At 36.6% G+C, this 20,059-nt stretch overlaps 1 protein-coding gene across 3 annotated transcripts in view; it reads left to right on the top strand.

Moving 5' to 3' along the window:
* The window catches only part of COG6 (component of oligomeric golgi complex 6), a 54,380-nt gene that overhangs the window by 16,643 nt on the left and 17,678 nt on the right, over nucleotides 1-20,059 (top strand). For all 3 annotated transcript variants that reach the window (XM_057399997.1, XM_057399999.1, XM_057399998.1), the window contains exons 5-13: nucleotides 82-193; nucleotides 2,121-2,203; nucleotides 2,437-2,507; nucleotides 3,751-3,844; nucleotides 7,287-7,415; nucleotides 7,526-7,617; nucleotides 11,903-11,967; nucleotides 16,994-17,085; nucleotides 18,705-18,822. In XM_057399997.1, the coding sequence (XP_057255980.1) occupies nucleotides 82-193; nucleotides 2,121-2,203; nucleotides 2,437-2,507; nucleotides 3,751-3,844; nucleotides 7,287-7,415; nucleotides 7,526-7,617; nucleotides 11,903-11,967; nucleotides 16,994-17,085; nucleotides 18,705-18,822 (856 nt within the window). The remainder of the gene's footprint in view (nucleotides 1-81; nucleotides 194-2,120; nucleotides 2,204-2,436; nucleotides 2,508-3,750; nucleotides 3,845-7,286; nucleotides 7,416-7,525; nucleotides 7,618-11,902; nucleotides 11,968-16,993; nucleotides 17,086-18,704; nucleotides 18,823-20,059) is intronic.

The raw sequence follows: 20,059 nt of genomic DNA on the forward strand, positions 1-20,059 counted from the left end.
ATTTCCAAAAGTATGAATATGTAAAGTAAATCTGAAATGAGCATAAAAAAAGTAATGTCCTCTTCCTTTGTTTTATTACAGTCAGAGACTAGAAATGAAAGCACAAGTTGCAGATGCATTTATAGCAAAATTCCAACTGACAGCAGATGAAATGAACCTCCTTCGAGGCACAAAAGATGAGCCAATTACTGAGGTATCTCAATGAATATTAAAAGCTTTGCCCTGAACTAAAATGTAGAATCATCCTAGCTGAATTGTACATGAGATCTTATTATCAGTTTGTAGTTTAATTTCTTATAGAGGAGCTTACCTTTTAACAGAATGGTGAGTTTCTGATGAGTTGGAAATGTGTCATGAAAGATTCAAGGAACAAGAAAGAAAATCAACATTAAATTCTAGTTTATATGATGAGTTAAAGAGGCAAATGAGTTATCGTATGGTTCTTCATTTCAAAAAGACCTTTATGAACTCTGAATTTTAAGTGAAAATGTTTTAAAACTTCATCATATTAAAATAAAGCAAATGAGAAATTTGCAGCACTTCACCTTTGTGCCTGTGTGCATTTTGCATATGGTTGATGAAGATGTTATGTGCTGATTCATTTTTAGGCACCTTCCAAAACAAGTTTTTGAGTGTTTATGGTTTTAATAGAAAGGCATATTGTTCTGCACTAAAAGCAGAAACTGAATAACCAGAGAACTGAGTGCACCTAACAGATTTTTATTATTGTAGTTGCATAGAAACCTTCACTTAAATGTAGGCTACCTGCTGAGACATACTATCTTGTTCCACAGGCATCCTGTCTGTAGTTGCAGTTATAGCATTATTAAAAACATGGAACAGATAACCATAAACAGTGCTAATGAAAGCATAAACGGAATGTGTTAAATGATTGTGCACTTGAGTAATTGCTGTGTGCTTTTGTGCCAGCTACTACTGTGAAAGAGCATTCAGGTTTCTAAAAACACATGTTGCAGGGAACAATGACAGCAGTGCTGTGCCATTTATTCAGTGCTCAGCTTGCAGCAGAATGAGGATTAGTCCTTTGATACTTTGATCTGTCTAAAAAATGTGCAGATGTAACAGAGATACAGTCATAGTTGTGCTACTGAAATGGCAGACTTCAGTAAAATCGTGTGTGTGCATTTTCCCTATGATAGAATCAACCAGCGTGCTTAAAACATTTTTAGTCAGGCTTCTTTTGGCAGTTTTTTAAAGTTTGGTTTGTTTTGTTTTGGTTTTTATTTTTCCCTGAAGGAAGAAGGATTTGGGTTTTAATAAACATTATCTTCAACACACTTGATGCAAGGCAGTAGGTTCAGTCAGTATCCTACTTCACTTAAAATGTATATATTTTTATGTGACTTATGCCGGAATAAAACTCTACTTTCCTGAGGCAAACTGTGTTCAAATCACAGAAGATATAACAGTTATATCTGCATTAACTAGTCCCCTCCATGATGTCTGAAAGATGTCTTCATTGTAAGACATATGTTTGAAAATGTTAGTGGATTTTTCCATTTGCTCATATGTCTGTGTCTTTTAGGGTATTTCTTTTTTCTTCACTGCTGCTGCTGAGTTATACAGGGAGGGAAGATTGTCCTGAAAAAACTTGGTTTACTCTACTGCAAATGTTTTCTTTTTCTTAGAAATTGTTACCCCATTATATTAAAACAAAAAAAATCAACCTGTAGTCCTTGTACTTTAAAGAGCAAACTGAAACATGATAGTTGCTAACATTAATGGGGAGAAGATGATGGAATGCATAGTAATGTCCTCAGAATCTCCCTGAAGTGTTAACTAATAAATGTAAAATACGCACACGCTATGTAAAAGACAGGTTAAAAACACATCTTTGCTGCTATTGTTACTTTTTGGGGTTTTGTCGAAGAAAAGCATGATACAACAGGAAAGAAAAAATTCCAAAGGCTTTTAAGGTGGAATGAAAAATGAGGAGTGGCAAAGGGGGGCTTGTATTTTAAAAGCAGCACTTGGTACACAGACCTGTAAGGAATGTAAGTATGGAATTGAAATGGGGAGTATAGAGTGCTAGAGATCTGGCTAAGAAGCTAATGCTTTTGAACTCTGCTTTTCTTTTTATTTATTTATTATTGATTTAGGATTTTTTCAAGGCTTTGGGAAGAGTAAAGCAAATTCATGATGATGTCAAGATTCTCCTCCGGACAAATCAGCAAAGGGCAGGGTGAGTGCCACATAAATGAGTGTAAGATAACCATTTACTAGTTAAAAGCAGAAGTTACAGCAAGGTTATATTCTTTACTTTCTATGACTATAGAGAGTATTGCACAAAACACTGAAGAATAGTAGTATCTTTTAAAATTTTCATTATTTTAATAATGGTGTATTTGATTTGCACATGTCTTTGCTAGTACTATCTAAAGTAGTACTTGCAAATAAAATCTTTCTGTCTTGTAGTTTGGAAATTATGGAACAGATGGCTTTACTGCAAGAGACATCTTACGAGCGACTTTACAGATGGACTCAAAGTAGGACTAAATGTTTTTATGTTTATGAAAATTATTATGATGATTCCTTTAATTTCTTCATGTGGATTGAACTCAGCAAAAACTCTTTCCAAGATTCATTAACAAGGCTTTGGGTTTCCTTCTTAGTGAAAGATCTGTTGTGAATAAAATAGTTAATTGGAGAGTCTCTCCTTTTTGGGGCTAATCTCATCTCTGTTAGTAAAAGTCTATTATTTGTATTTTTAGATGGTTTTCCACAGAGAACAGCAACTACAGTTTGGTAGTCTAACCAAATTGTTAAGTGTGTGGCATTTCATTTTCTTGCAGGTTTCAGGGACATTTTCAGTTTTGACAATCCGGTAGTAAGATCGAGTTTAGTAGGAGGAGTAGGTTATTATCTTTAAAAAAGAAAAAAACTCAACACAACCATGTTTTATAAGGATGCTCTTTTGCATGATAGTAGGTGATTATTTTTTTTGCATGGATCCAAGCATCAGTGTTTGATATTACATCTTGATAGTGTAAAATGTAGATGCTTTTTTGTTAGTTCTCTGTACCTGTACCTTGACAGGAAGATTTGTTGGAAAAAAAAATTATGCTGCAGTGCGATACTGTATTCATTAGCTGTTGTTCAGTGCATGCTGAAACCTCAGATAATGGTTGTGGTTGCACCTTAATGATAAGTCAGTGAATTTTATGCTGATGTTTGATTTAGTTTGCGTGATTTCTACATTCCTGCATGGAATGTACAAGATTATAAAGTTAATGTGATTAAAGTAAAAAATACCAAAACCAAACAAAAAAGAAACAAACAAAAAATCCCAACAACAAAAAACTTGCAAACAGACACCAATAAAAATACCCAATCAAAACAAACCCACAGCTTCTTAAATAATCGCTCCTTTTTTTCTTAATAGTTTATCTTGAATGTAGTAAACAGTTATAAAGGAGCCTGACAGAATTCTGATGGCTGAATGGTTTAACATTTGCAAGTGGGGGTGCAAATAGATATTAAGCTTCCTTTAATATTTATTCTTGTTGAAATTTATGATGGACATCCATTTTGCAGTGAAGTATTGCTTTATGCTTTATTGCTAATTTAGTTACATTAACACAAAGTAGGCCAGGTAGCATATTCTGAAGGCTTCAATTCAAAATCAAAAATAGACTCTTGAGTTTTTAACTGATTTTTGTGTTTGACAACTTGTTATAAAAGGTCTTACAGTGTAAAGAATGCGCTTTTATCTGTGTTGGTATTTTATAGATGAATGCAGGACTTTGACACAAGAATCATGTGACATTTCTCCAGTGCTCGCTCAAGCCATGGAAGCTTTAAAAGATAGACCTGTCCTGTATAAGTAAGTAAATGTTCACTATTATCTCTAACAGAAAGGAGTATTTCCAGCCCATAAAATTTAAAGATGGGCATGAATTACAGTGCCAAGGATGGTGACAATATAGTCCTGTGGCAGATATTTTTTAAAAATAAAAATATAAAAAAATGATGGTTCAACTCCTTCAAATTTCAGGAGTCTGACATAATTATGGTACAGTAAATGTCACTGGGCTTTTTCCAACTTAATGGTTTCTAATTAAAGTAAAATGTCAGACTGTTTTTATTTAAGGGAATTTTGAATTTCTGCTGCTGTCATTGTAGGGTTTTTCTGAAGAAAAAAAAAAAAAAGCTGTCCAAAGCATGTGATTGTCTCATTTACATACCCAAAGATTAAAATTGATAAAGGCTAAATTAGCTTTTACTGAAATTCTTCTGGTAGTAAGAATGTTTTCCATTATGAGTTGCACAGTAACCTATTAAAAAAAATCTATTGCATATGGGCATATAAAGCATAGGGGTGCATACATATATATATGTGTATATATATATATATATATATATATGTAAAAACCACAATTTGCTGAAGGGACTTAGTAGAGACAACTAAACCACGAGGTGGCAGTGTAAGAACTACTTTTATTTGGGGTGACTGTAGCTGAAGAGGTACTTCCACTTCTTTGCTTTTTAGGGTTTTGTTTTGAAAACTGCATTCATCACATTTTGCAGCTATTGCAAATTACTTTCAGCCACAGGCATCCAGGACAGCAGAATCCTTAGGTGATTTGTCAAAGGCTAGCCTTGTCTTTAAGAGTGTGAAATGTGCAAAGGTGTGACAGTGTAAACCTCCATGGAGCTCTTCATGGGGAAAATGCATAGCGCAAGTGGACCTTAAAAATAGTGTCAGTATGCGAGAGAATGCACATCTTGACATGCTCAGTCAGTTCTGCTGGTTGATGTGAGGGAGGTGGTGTCACTTGACCTCCCCAGCTACTACATGTGGTGATTGCAGTGCGTTGTGTCATAGCTGCGGACCACGGAGTCCTTTCTTGCTTTGTGCCCTCCAGGCCCTCATTCACAGCTGCAAGGGATCAATCACAACTGTGTTCACAGCATTTTATAGGGGCATTTATGGAAACAGTTTTATTTTTCTGGAAATACTTATTTTGTTAAATTATGTTACTTGCAAACTTCATAAAACCATTATTTTGATTTCTGAACATTTAGGGGGAAAAAAACCCAAATATATTCTGTATAAATCCACAACTGTCCAGGTTAAAATGAATCTGCAAAAGAGACTTTATTTGTCTTCTGACACCTCTCTGACTATCAGCAGTACTAGTGTTACCGAAGGTAGCCCTTGGTAGGTAGAACTTCTCTCTTGCCTAAAGTGCGAAATTAAACATTACTGTAGAAGATGTAGCAATATGTCTCTCATCATAGATTATTGTGCTAAACTACTTTGCTACAGAAGTATTGTGAAAATTGCAATACTGATGCTTTAAGATTTAATTTATTGCATTCCAAAAATTTTTGTATACCTTCAGTACATAACAGAGTTTAAAATGTAAAAATTATGTCATACAAGAAAGTATTTAAATTGTTGTATCAGCATTGCTGTGATTTCTCTAGATCATTGCCCTTGCATCTGATAAAGATTGTGATTTGATTGGGTGAAAGTGAGTGAGATGGAGGAGGCAGGAGTTTAGAAACAAAGCTACAAATTCTTGTTTTCTTATATGGACTTATGTCTTGTTAACTTAGGATGGCAGAAAGGTTGTGCCATGGATGGACTTTTGGGAACTGCAGTCACTAGGGATGTGAAATAAGCATTTCAGTTTGTTTTCCTCTTCCTGGTTGTAACACAAAACTGTTTCATAGGAAATACATCATAGCTCAAAGCAGTGTTCTCTTCCATCATCCACTCTGGTTTTCAGAGCTTTTACTTCATCTTCTTCCTCTCCCCCCAGCGATCATTGCTTTACTGGGATTTTAAAAATTGAAGCTGGGTTGAAAAAAATCCAAATGTTAACAAGTGTAAATTCAGTTATTACTGAATTTTTTAAGATGCAGGATTTTGTAATATTTGTACCCTGTTCTACTGAGAGCAAAACAAAGACTAGTAGTTTTCTTTTTAAAACAAAATTATCATTATTATATGTTGTTTTCAAATCTAATAACAAGAACCCAAGATCTGTTTTGCTGCTGTATTTTTAATGTTTTATTATATTGCTGTTTATGAAAGAGGAAAAAAGAAAAGCTTATCTGGTTTCTACGAACACTTGATTTTTCACTGCACTGCTGCTACTCCTGGTCTGTGAGTAGTTGGCAGCTCCCAGATCATTCCCACTTTTAATTGCATAATTTTTGTAAATAGCAATTTATTAAAGACTTTCATTAGACTTCTTTTTTTAACTTAGCTATTTACTCTCTGAGTTAACAAGTACAGTGTATGAAGGATTTAAACAGAAATTTGTGGATTCTTCAGTGTGCTCCCCCCCCCCCCCAAATAGTAATGTTGATTAAAAAGAGCGAAAGTGAAGGATCCCTATGACTTCTTATAGCATAATAGAAATCTAATAGAACTTGTTACCTATTTAAAAGAGTATACTATTTTCTTTTGGGTTTTGGTTGGGGCTTTTTTGTTTGTTTGTTTTGTTTTTGTTTTCCACATCTGTTAATTGTGAATGCAGTACTCATTTAACTTTAGTCAGTGAGTAACATGCTTTTTGTTATTATTTTTCTATCTGTTCAGCTGCTGGGTGTCATTGGTGAGTGACACCATGCTTATTCTTTGGCATTTATATTGGAAAAATAAACTGTCATGAGTATTTTCTTTTTCTCCTTTGTAATTTATGTGTTTTGTTCAAAATGCTTAAATTTGTTTTTGAAGAAGTGCTACGTGGCTTGCAGAAATCCTGTTTCTAAGCAGCAGTAGCAGGGATGTTAGCAGTGCTCAGTTCCCATCCTTTGTTTGCTATCATGCATCAGCCCCAGTAGGAAGGTAGCCTGCTCCAAAAAATGAGCTGCATGTATGTTGTTGGTATCTTCTCTACTACCAGAAAGCCATTTGAGATTGTGCACTCTGGGCTGTAATTGTCCATTGATTAAATATCTAAGACTAATTTGATTAAAACCAGTGAACAAGTATTAAATGAAAGTATTTTTTTTGCTACTAATCATGTACACATGTATAAGTGTTTATATGTAGAAAAATGTAAAAGCTGATTTTTCATTTATGTATTTGCGTGAGGTGAGAGAATGGGAGGGTCAAGAAGAAGTTACCTTTAGTATCTTCTTAGATTAGATGGGAAAATCAGATAGTTTTGAATGCTTTATATCAGAAATATTGATGCAAGATTCCTAGAACTATAAAAATGGTTGCTTGTATTAACTGTAAAGTTGAGCTAGTAAACTCTGATAAGGTGAACTGTTTTGTTTTACCCATTTTCATCTTTCAATAACAGGTACACGTTGGATGAGTTTGGAACAGCTAGGAGGAGTGCTGTGGTCCGTGGCTTTATAGATGCTCTCACTAGAGGAGGTCTGAGTGGTACTCCCCGCCCTATTGAAATGCACTCACATGATCCTCTGAGGTACAGTACTAGCAAGAATGTATGTGAAGTAATTCTTCTTTTGCCTGTTGGCATTTCGAATCCCTGACACCATAAACTTCTGATTTAAACAAATTTCTGTTTGTCTTTAGGTACATAGGAGACATGCTGGCCTGGTTGCATCAAGCTACAGCTTCTGAAAAAGAGCACCTAGAAGCTATGTTAAAGCTTGTAACTATTGAAGGTAGTACTAGATTTTAAATCATAAATTGGGAAGTGATAGAAAGTTAAGTCTGTGATAAGTCTGTGATTTATCTGTGATAAATTTCTTGGGCTGTGCTACAGTTACGAGAGTGTGAGCTTAGATTTCCTGGGAATAATTTCAGAATAGGTGGTGACTGCAGTTTATCAAAAGAAAACCCTTAACAAAGAAGACTATTTCAAGATGCACTCTTCTCATTTTACTATGCTTGTAACAGATTTACACTAAATTTTCAAAGGGACATTTTAGACTGTAGCTGAGAGTTCAAAAAATTGTCTGTAAAATGTATGAATACATATGTCTCCAAAAACATTGCCGTATAGGGTTGCTTATTGACATGTTGAGTATTCCTATTATGCCTTGCTTATTTGTTCAGTAATTTTGAAAAATAGAATTCCTTCTCTCTGTAATTCTCTTTCTTCTATGCTACAAGTAAAATATAATTTTTTTTTCTGTCATGTGACATCATGTAAAGTTACAGAGGTCAAAGTAGGCTGCTCTGTCAGGGTAGATTCTCCTTTGTCCTGTCACTACATGCCCTTGTAAAAAGTCCCTCTCCAGCTTTCTTGTAGGCCCCCTTTAGGTATTGGAAAGCTGTAATAAGGTCTCCCCAGAGACTTCTCTTTTCCAGGCTGAAAAAGCCCTATTCTCTCAGCTTGTCTTCGTAGGAGGAGTGCTTCAGCCCTCTGATCATCTTCATGGCCCTCCTTTAGCCTTGCTCAAGCAAGTTCATGTCCCTCTTGTGTTGGGAGCCCCAGAGCCAGACACAGTACTGCAGGTCAGGTCTCACAAGAGCAGAGTAAAGGGGCAGGATCACCTCGCTTGACCTGCTGGCCACATTTCTTTTGATGCAGCCCATCATGTAGTTGGCTTTCTGGGCTGTGAGCGCACATTGCCAGGTCATGCTGAGCGTCTCATCAAGCAGTTGGCTTTCCTAATTAACAGTATGAGAAAGGAGACTTTAGGAAATATTGTAAATCTAACTGAAGCAATGTTGAGTTTTATCTACAGTTACACAGAGTACTATAGAAGTGAATTTAATATTGTTTACTGACTGTCTCAGGGAGATGGGAAAGCAGGCCTTGTGATGATTTGATGGTAGAGGAAAAGACATAGACGTACTTTGCAGGTGAATGTCTGATGCTTCTGCTGTAACTGGGGAGTCCTTCAGGACAAGTTGGCCTCCCGTATATGGTTCTGCTGTTGCTTGGGCTACTGCTGCTGCCTAGGCCTTCATTCTATTATGAAATTTTTCTACCTTTTCATGCAGTGATTTATTTAGCTATTAAATCCCTTGTACTTCTGTCAGGGCATTAGTCTGAGATGCTATGACCATGTAATTAGATGTATGAAGAGCATTTCAGTCATAGATCAGAGTAAATTACTTCAGAATCCAGAGCATATAAACGTTTTGAGGATTTTTTTTTTTTTTTTTTTTTTAAATCACCAGGTCAGAACTTTTTTTCCCAAGAGATGAGTAGGAACAAGAGATTCAGTATTCCTGTCTGAAGGAAAAATATGTTTTCCTAAGCTGTCCAGGAATGGGTTTGCCATCACTGATGTACAGTTCTGAAGAAATGTAAAAAAGGATTCTTAGCTTCATACTGGAAGCAGCAAAGCCTGGGAGGTGCTGTCTGTTAACTATACCTCTGCATCTTTGGGAGATTTGTTTTGATGACAAGGATGATTATGCAATAAGATCTGCAAGACAAAGCAGTACTTAATGGGATACCTCTAGATTTAATAAGAAATATTTAATAGGAACTGTAGCTGGATGAAGTACCTTGAGATTATATGCTTTACATAAATACAGATTCTGAGTTTGTAGTGGGTAATCAGTGAGTACAGTGTTTCTAGTACTGAGAGGTTCAAGTTGAATTCCCTGCAGTCTTGAGGTGTCTTCTTGTGCAGGTTCCAAGCAGAGATTGACTTAATTTTACATAGCCAGTTTTAAAAGTGGACGTCTTTTTTAATTGCTGTTACAGTTAACAACAGAGATTTGCATTTCCAGAGGGCAGATCTTACCAAAAGTTAGATCTAATGTAGGCATTTCTGGAGGCTTTCACCTCAATTGTTTGGGGGTTTTTCTTCCATTCCCTATAGAGGAAGCCCAAGCAACTGCTATAGATAAGACACCTAACCAGGGTTCTAAAGTTAGGTTAGTCAAATGTTTTAACTTTAATTTCAACCTGAGTAGCTTTTTGCAGATGGTACTGATTTTTTTTTTTATTTTAATTCAGGGGTGAAGTAAAGATGGATTTGGTCTTAGTGGAAGAAAAACTGTGTGAATGCCACATTGCTGAAGAAGTGTTCCTATCCCAGTTTTTACTTTAAAAGAGAGCAAACTATGTAGCCCATAATTGAGTATTCACAAGTACCTTTTAAAAAGTTTTAAAATGTTGAACTTTCAAATGTTAACTTTTTAAAATTAATCTGACCAAAAATGCTATTAAAATTTTAAGCACTGAAAACAAATTCAGAGAAGTTTAACTATTTAGCATTATATTGGACAAGCATAAAGCATCTGGTTCTCTTCTTTGGAGCTTGGGTGTTCTGCTGACAGGAGCCTTCTAGTCTTACAGAGATCTTGCACTTGGAAGGAAGAATTTCAGGCATTCTATTTAAGGGATGCAGTAGAAACCCATTTTTTTTCATGGAGTTATAGGAACCCAACTGGAGAGCAGAAGCCAAGCAAAGTCCAAGAAAGATATCTCTCTTACAGAAGGGTACACAAACATGTAGGATACACAAATGGTGTAGCAGGCAGGCAGAAGCAGAACTTCAGTAATGAACTGTTTTCTAAAAGTGATTTTGGGTCTCTAAGAGTTGTTTATTCCATAATTCCTTTCTGTCAGTGTGGCATACTGAAACTTGCAAGAGTTACATAACCCATTGTGATGGAAGATTTCTTCTTACTGTTTGCTGAATCTAAAATACTCTAATGGGACATGAAAATACGTGTGAAGGCACAAGAATGCGATATATAAAGGTTCCATGTCCTTTGGTATTTGAACTTTCAGCTAGAACTTTCATACACAACTTGTTGTTACATCAATCTGGTCTAGATACACTAATGCAAATATGTGCTAGGTGCTTGTTATATTGATGAACAGTGAAAGTGTGACTGTTCCTAGTAAAAAAAAAGTGTAAATTGCTAGGGTGTATCTGGCTGTTGCATAACAGACCATACGTCTTGTGGTTTGTCATCTTGGTTTCTGTCTTGATATCAATACTTGAATAGATAAACATATTTTTATTACCTTGCCAATTTAATATGCTGGAATACTGACAGCCACCACACTGAAATCAGTTGTTACGTGGCTTTTGACATAGCTTGGTGTAAAGGGCTATTGGCAAAGATCTCTGATAATTTTTACTCTCAGAGGTAATCTCTTTTAGTCTGTAATAAGATCTGTAAAATATAGCTTCAGGTCACCTGATTTCTATCACATGTCACAGTCAGTTTGTTTACTGTTCATTGCATGGGTCCCATCTGAAGATGAACTCCTGTTGACAAGTTTTAAATTAGAATTAAAGTATTGCTTTCTCCATAAATCTATTCTGAGTTGTTACTGAAGTGAGAGCTTGAAGATCTGTTGCTTTCAGTTTGATTGATTTATGACAGTACTCGTTGCCATGCAACAATTCATTTGTGTTCCACGGTAAGTTAGGACAATATTCTCTTTTGTATATAGTTCTGTAAAAGATGAGTTTCAGTTGCTGCTGGGGAGGAAGCATTTGCTAATGCTGCAGCACGTGGTAGTATGGAGGTACATATGTCGTTTAATTGATAACAATGCCATGAGCACGTCAGCACTGAATGCCGACAGACACGTGTATTTATGGTTCAGACCTTTCAAAATGGGTTTGTACTGTTGCTCCTTGAGCATCTCACTGGCCTTTTTTTTTTTTTTTCCCCTCTTTAATCTCGGGAAGTGCTAATATTGAACGTTACTCTGACAGTTTCTTGCGAGATCATTTTTGATTTTCCTGGCTTCGTCTTCCTCAAATCACCAGGCACTATGCTGTGCTAGAAAGCAGTTATATAGCATAAGGTAATGACTCTTCAGGACTCTGTTTTGTCATGCAGCTATTTCTTAATGGTTAGATTTGAAGTTCAGTGGAGGTGTGAACTAGTGGAGGAAAAAAACATGCAGTTCATAATGCTTTTTATGGAGGTGTAGCTTCTACATTTATTTGTTTTATAGTCTTGAAGAAAAGAGAATTACATTTGCATAATTTTAGTATGTGTTTACATTAACTGTAGGTGTGGAAGAAAATATTCAAGAAGTAGTTGGACACATCACAGAAGGTGTCTGCAGGCCTCTGAAGGTGAAGTATTTTGTTTTCTTAGCATTCTGAACATGAAAAATGTTGTGTTGTGGTTTTTTTTCTAGAACCTGTGTCCCCATCTCTGCAGTGTATTTTCAGTACTCTTGGTTAAGCATTAGATTTTCATCTAATTAGATTCTCATCTAATAAAGAAACATAAAGGCCTCCAAAATTAAAGACTGTGTAATTCATAGATACCTGGATTAACTAGCCATATAGTGAGAGATACTAGGATACTAAGTCTGTATCTTGATTTTGTTTTCTTTTTCCTAAGTTTGGGAATGCTTACATATAAAAGATTGGTTTTGGGATAAGTCAATAGAAATGGCAGTAGTGGGTCAAATGAAATGTCTGTCTGATTTACTACCCTGTTTTTCATAGCAACTATTATGTTTAGGGAAAAGTGTACAGGCTACACAGGTGTGTCATGATACTTTGGTAGAATAGTTTCCTCGCCTGTTTGTGGGCTTCTAAAGATTCACCGAACCATAGCTACTGTGTTTGTATTTAATAGACCTCAGCAGATTTTTCCTGCATGAATACGTCAAGTTGATACAAAATGTTGGTATTCATAACATATCCTCCGGGAGGAAAGTGCACATTTTAACTCTGTGGAAAGCCAACTCACTTTGGTTTTGTTTTATTTAACAACTCCAGCTCTTGTATTGAAAGAGACCATGAAAAATGTTTCCTACTTGCAATATTCATGCTGCCTTGGCTTGCTATATTTCTATCACATCCCTCCACAGTTGTCGTTTTTTAAGTTACAACATTAGAATAGGCCCGTTTGTCTTTTTTTAAGTTACAACCTTAGAATAGGCCCATTTGATAGAAATCCTTAATAATGATTTCCATCAAATGATAGACTGTCTTATTTATTGAATGTGCTTCATGTAAGCACAAAATAAAATACTCAAGGTGAAGCTGATACCAGTAATTGTCTGACCATGCGGCACATAAATCAAAGTGGTTTTGAAGTAAAATCTACTCTACTAAATACTATTACAATAAATTTCTCATAGGATGCTGTAGCTATAACAACCGTGTCCAGCTGTCAAATACTTAGTCTCAAATGTTAATAGGTAAGTTCTGAATACTCTATGTAAGTTCTTGGTAAGAAGAAAGTGCCATTTAGAATGTCACAGGATCACAGAAGGGTTGAGGTTGGAAGGGACTTCTGGAGGTCATGTGGTGCAAACTCCCTGCTCCAGCCAGGCCACCCAGAGCTGGTCATCCAGGACTTTGTCTAGACTGGTTTTGAACTCCACAGCCTTTCTGGGCAACTTGCATCAGTGTTCTTTCACCCCCACAGTAAAAGAAGAATTTCCTGATGTTCAGACAGAGCCTCCTGTGTTTCAGTTTGTGCCTGTTGCCATGTAATTGTGGTTGTCCTTCAGAGCTTTTAGGTTTTGACCTGTTGAAAACCACCCATCATAGACTCATAGAATCATAGAACAGTTAGGGTTGGAAAGGACCTTAAGATCATCTAGTTCCAACCCCCCTGCCATGGGCAGGGACACCGCACCCTAAAACAAGCCACCCAAGGCTCTGTCCAACCTGGCCTGGAACACTGCCAGGGATGGAGCATTCACAACTTCTCTGGGCAGCCCATTCCAGTGCCTCATCACCCTCACAGGAAAGAACTTCTTCCTTATATCCAATCTAAACTTATCCTGTTTAAGTTTTAACCCATTACCCCTTGTCCTGTCACTACAGTCCCTGATGAAGAGTCCCACCCCAGCATCCCTATAGGCCCCCTTCAGATATTGGAAGGCTGCTATGAGGTCTCCACGCAGCCTTCTCTTCTCCAGGCTGAACAGCCCCAACTTCCTCAGCCTGGCTTCATCTGGGAGGTGCTCCAGTCCCCTGATCATCCTCATGGCCTCCTCTGGACTTGTTCCAACAGTTCCATGTCCTTTTTATGTTGAGGACACCACAACTGCACACAATACTGCAAGTGATCTCTCATGAGAGCAGAGTAGAGGGGCAGGATCACCTCCTTTGACCTGCTGGTCACGCTCCTTTTGATGCAGCCCAGGTTGGCCTTCTGGGCTGCACACTGAAGCCGGCTCATGTTCATTTTCTCATCAACCAACACCCCCAAGTCCTTCTCCACAGGGCTGCTCTGAATCTCTTCTTTGCCCAACCTGTAGCTGTGCCTGGGATTGCTCTGACCCAGCTGTAGGACCTTGCACTTGTCATGGTTAAACTTCATGAGGTTGGCATCAGCCCACCTCACAAGCGTGTCAGGGTCCCTCTGGATGGCATTCCTTCCCTCCAGGGTATCAACCAAACCGCACAGCTTGGTGTCACCGGCAAATTTGCTGAGGGCGCACTCAATCCCACTGTCCATGTCAGCAACAAAGATGTTGAAGAAGACTGGTCCCAACACCGATCCCTGAAGGACTCCACTCGTTACTGGTCTCCAGCAGGACATTGAACCATTGACCACAACTCTTTGCTTGCAGCCATCCAGCCAGTTCTTTATCCACCGAGTCATATCAGACGAACAAAATATTATCACAGGTTTTTTTTGTTTTTTTTTTTTTTTTAAGATATTTACCAGGTTTTCTGTGGTCTGTTAGTGCTAAATGCTGATGTCTGAGTTCAGTATTTCTGTGTGTTCCAACAAAGTAATTAGGGATAGAATCAAACCTTTGTTTAAATCAGGGAGTTTTAGTCTTGATTTGAGTACTTGTGGTGTGTACAGTTTGGTACAAAATACCTTCCATTTTGATTGCCAAACTCTTTACACTGATGTGCTTCTGCTGTCCATAGAAATATCCCCTGAAATGTTGTTGGTAGTTAGTTACTGTACTAGTAAAAATGAAAAAAACTGAAAGAGCAATTAAAAAGTTCTCATTATATTCTGTATTTAAAGAGAATGCAACTTGTATTAATTCACTGCCAGTCTAGACTTCCCAAAATAAAATAGGCAGTACTTACAGTTTCTCCTGTGAAAATGTTTCATAAGGGAAAAAGCAGAAAAAAAAACCCAAGCAGAGAAGCCTTCATACAGTGCAGTTAGATAATTGCAAGCCGTCATGTTAAGAGGAAAAGCAAAAATAGACTCACTTTGGAGAAGTGTTTTCTACAATACATTGCTCTGAAGATTGTCCACTGTAAGAAAAATAACTACATTAATTTCAGGGAAAGCACTCTTTCTTGTAGTTGTGTGGCACCACAGTATATTGCTTTTCTAGTGGATTTCTGCTGATGTTTGCAAACCTGTCACTTTGATTTGAATTGATGTTGAAGTATAAAATAATCTGATAAAAGCCTAGTTGTAGAATTTCTATGAGGACTTTTAAATACTTAAAGAGTTATTCAGAATTTTTTTACTGGTTTATGCTTTTCCATGTGAATGTACTGTTTGAAGCAGTTCTCTTACTTTCGAAGAAGGGTTATGCTTATATGCAGTACAAATTATCCACATTTCTTACTGATAGTTGCTTTGAGTTTTAGGCATCCAAGTGAATCTTGAGTACTCAGTAGTGGTATATTTTACCACAGGACTTTCTCTTCAGAAGGAAGATGAGGTCAAACTAAGACAATGTTTTTGATGTGTTATATAGACTTTACCTAATCTTTTATGGTCAACTGACTACAGGATGCATAGGATTAAGAAACAGTAAGAACTTCTAAGTCCAGGACTTCCCTGAGCAGATTAGGTTGAGTCACTTGCAAATTTTGATTCTCCTTTTCAGTAAAGACTTCTGTATGGGAAGCAACAATGCTTCTTTTCCTGCTTTGCTTTTTTTTTTTTTCTTTTAATTCTCATTTTTGTCTCCTAACTCCAAAATCTTTTGTATGTTATTCCTCTTTCTGTCTATTCTGTCTTTATCTTTTTTTTATTATTTTCTTTATTGCTTTTGCTTTCTTTTTTGGGGGGGGGGGGTGTTCAATATTTTGATTTTCCTCTTTTTCCCTTGACTATACTTGGCACTCCTGCCCAAATGACCTTTTATGCAACACTGGAGAGGGGTGTTTGTATATATTCACTTTTGTATATACATACACGTTGAAGAGCAAACTTCACGTAAGTGTTGAAATCAACTTTGTGCATTGAGCATTGTGAATGACTGTCAAAAGTTATTCTTTGTTGTTGGTCTCTGACTTAGATGCAAAGGGAGGGGATTGAGGAAGTCATGATTTAGCTAATTCTTCCTGCAGCTGGCTCTGACATGAAGGCACTGCTGCACATCGCATTCCATTGAACAGCAGACAGATAAATTTGGAGGGTGGGTGGCAGCTGGTGATTTTGTGTGTAGGCCTTTCAGACACAGGCACATGGGAAAACAGTGCAGTGGTAAGTCACTGTCTGTCGCTGCTTCATAAGTGCCCAAAGATTGACCTTGGGGGCAGCCTTTTATGAGTGGATTGGAAGTGTGTGTACCATGGAGACAAGACATCAACTGTTCAACTTGGAAGAGAGCACTGTTTTGGTCTGTGTAGCCAGCATCTCCTAGTTGAGATAATCAGTCAACATAGCTGGTTATTAGTTATATCTTATAAAATACTGGTAGGAGGTATGTAATCTCTCCTTCAAGTGAAGGGGAAACTAATCCAAGTGAAATTGTCTTTTGGGTAAAATACCTAGTGCTTTGCATGTTCTGACTTGCTGCATGATGCTAATGATCAACTGTTGTAGTTTAGGGATTTTGCAGCTTTGCAGCTGTTCTTGCTATTAAGTGCTGGGGAGAATTCCAGTATGTACTGGTATTCTAGTCTATCAGATCATCTCTTTATTTTGAGATTTTCAATAATGAGTTGCAACAGCAAGGTATTGGTAAACAGGATTTATTTTTTTTTAGAATATATACATCTGCTGGTTTTCTACGCAGAGGCTTGGCAACCAAGAAGCATTTTGGTTCAAGGAGAATGTTGCCGTTAAGTTGACATTCTCTTCTTAAATTTATTCCTGTTTTTTTTCTTTTTCAAAAAGAGACATATTGCATGTAAAATCATAGACATTGGCTTTTGAAATGTATGACCTGAAGGAAGTTTGTATTTCTTTATTCTGCAGGTTAGAATTGAGCAGGTCATTGTTGCTGAGCCAGGAGCAGTTTTACTGTACAAGATTTCTAATCTTCTCAAGTTCTATCACCATACAATCAGGTATGCATAATTACAAAGCATGTTTAAAGATGCCTTTTTTTTTATTGTTTGTATAAAGATTAAAGTAAAAATAGTATTTTGTGGCTTAGTTCCTGCTCTGTACTATGGAATCAAGAAGAAACGTGCATGATGTCAAGCAGATGCCATATACCTGTTGTCATTCCTCATTTGTATCAGATCTTCTTTGGAAAATAGCACCAATTTGCCGCAGAAACTTTCCTTATTGTTCTGTGTGGATACAGATAGTATACAAAAAACCTATATAAAACATTTAAGAAGACAAAATCAAGTCCTTTTTGAGAAAATGTTAGAATTGAATTGTCTCTAGAACTTCAAGTTTTCTTCCTTAAACTATTCTGTTTTGATACATTTTTCCTAAATGCACTTGGATTTTTTTGTTTTGAAGATGCTTGCCTCATTCTGTATCTCACTCTTGAAGGTACACAAACCATCTTCCAACCTTCCAGATTCTACCAGGAGCACAGAAACTGGAGAAAAGCCAGAACTACTGGTTTTATACATTGTAACTCTTGAGTAGTTCGTGTTGGTTAGAGACAGCAATAGCAGAAAAATCTACCTCCACATCCCTGGATTGAATTATTGAGAATTTCAATCACAAATATTACTACTTGAGCTTTTCTGTCTGAAGAGGTATCTAGATGTTGGGCAGATTGGTTTAAGTGGTTCTTGTGCACCTCCCACCGTATTTAAAATCCTCTATGATGGCATTGCAGATCTGTGGTAGAATGCTTGTAAGACCTAATCTTATTGTAAAAAAAAAAAAAAGTTTTTTTTTCTGTCTCCAAAGTTAGTGTTACCCAACTTCTGGATGCAGTTGAAAATGTGATGTTAAAATGAAAGGTCTGTTGCATTCAGTCTTAATATTACGTTAAAGACCATCGAAGTACCTTCAGTGAAATAATTTCCTCTGCCTAGAGGAAGTGCACCTGAAGGGAAAAACGCAGTTTTCTAGAGAAATGATATATTAAGTGCAACAAGACTATATTCTGGAAATCAAGATACTGGTTTAACTTAGTCCTATTATGATGCTGTGAATTTTCACTGCCATTTTTGTAACTCAGAAGGATTTTTATTTTAAACAGAAGGTGTATCTAAAAGAAGCATGGTCAGGTAGTGTCGTTAAAGGTTTGTGTGGTATTTGTGTTTATTGTAATAGCTTGACAGTGAATAGAAAGGCATGAATTCTTGTATTTTTGGATTCATCATGATGAAGAAAGAAGAAAGATGATGCTATCCCTAACAGACCGTATGACAGACTAGTTAACCATCCTTTTTGTTTATGTAATCTTTTTTCTATAACGTAAATAGATTTACAGAGTAACAAAACATAAATCCAGTAAATTTTACTAAAAAGGTTGTGCAGAGTTTTAGATAGCCTGTACTTAATATCTGCTTAATGACATAGTTGATAATGCTTGTTCTCAGAGTCATCTTATGACTGAATCTCTCTGCTAATATGAAGAACTGTTCACTGCAATTATTTGTTGTAAATTTTCAACTTTGAGAATAGTTGGATTTGAAATGCACTCTGAAGTATCTGACCTTGTCATGTTTGCCCCACCTTCACGTTATTTAATTAATCTTAATTTTGTTTCCAGTGGTATTGTAGGAAACAGTGCAGCCACACTGTTGACAACAATTGAAGAAATGCATTTGTTGAGCAAGAAAATATTCTTTAATAGCTTGAGTCTTCATGCAAGTAAACTAATGGACAAGGTTTGTTTCAAAATCATACAGCTTTCATGTTTCAAAATACACTTCATTTCCCTTTCATCTAGTAAGATTATTAGACAAATAGTTGTTTCATATGCCAGCTTTTCTAAAACTGAAGTTTTGTGGTTTATATGTTTTAGCTATGAAATTATATTAAAAATACAGTTTAATTGTTTTAATAGTTTGATTAAAAAAAAAATGGCAGAACTCCTCTTGTTAGGAGTATTTGTTTACAGAGCAGTTTACATATTTTTAAAATCTATGAGAAGAAATAACATCAGGAAATTTCCCTAAGTGCAATAGAGCAAAGTCAGCTGATTGATCTAGATAATTTGTATTAATGCCTCATCAGATCAGTAGTTAATTACTCGTGCATAATTCCTTTCTTGAAGTTAAGCAGTATATCCCAAGAGGGTGTGCTAAGTAAAAACAAAACTTGTTTTTTTTCTGTCCTTTGTAGAAATAGTTTTGCCACATGAGCATTGCTGCTGTTGAAAGCAGAATGTACATTTGTTATACCAAACAGTTGTACCTAATTCAGCATCACTTTCCTGGTATCTTCCTTTTCTGCTGATTGCTTTCAATTATGTTTCAGTGAACTTCCGATTGTTCAGTAACAAAGACAGTTCTTTCTAATTTCTCCCTGCTGTATTTGTATCATGTTGCTGTTGGTGGAGCTATACATGAAGTCTCACCTTGATAAAATCTAAGCAAAGACAAAGAAAACTGTTAGCCTGCACATCCCTGCACATCTGATCTTCATCCATCATCCCTGTCTGAAATGTGATGTAGCGACAGGACAAAAGGGAATGGCTTTAAACTAAAAGAGGGTAGATTTAGGTTAGAGACTGGAAAAAAATATTTACTAAGAGAGTGGTGAGGCACTGGAACAGATTGCCCAGAGAAGATGTGGCTGCCCCATCCCTGGAAGTGTTCACTGGCCATGCAGTGATGGACTTTAGCAAAAATACATGAGTGCTCTTTACTTACAAAGAATGTGCAGTCAAAGTAGCACTTAAGGAAATAAATTTTCTTGGCTTGAAATTGTAGGACTGCTCTTTATTAATCTCTGTTGTATTTAGCTCTGTTGTATTTATTCTGCTGGGTCTTAGGTCTGTACTCAAACAGGATCCAGAATAATTTTTCTACTTGAATAATACGATCTTCATACTTTTGTTTTGGGTGCTATGCTGTTTTCCCTTTGGAGATGCATAGAAGAAGGGATGATTAAGGAATTGCA

The sequence above is a fragment of the Pezoporus wallicus genome, unplaced genomic scaffold, assembly GCF_028554395.1.
Source record: "Pezoporus wallicus isolate ANWC-B61680 ecotype Strahan unplaced genomic scaffold, APGP_CSIRO_Pwel_v1 scaffold_7383, whole genome shotgun sequence".
NCBI lineage: Eukaryota > Metazoa > Chordata > Aves > Psittaciformes > Psittacidae > Pezoporus > Pezoporus wallicus.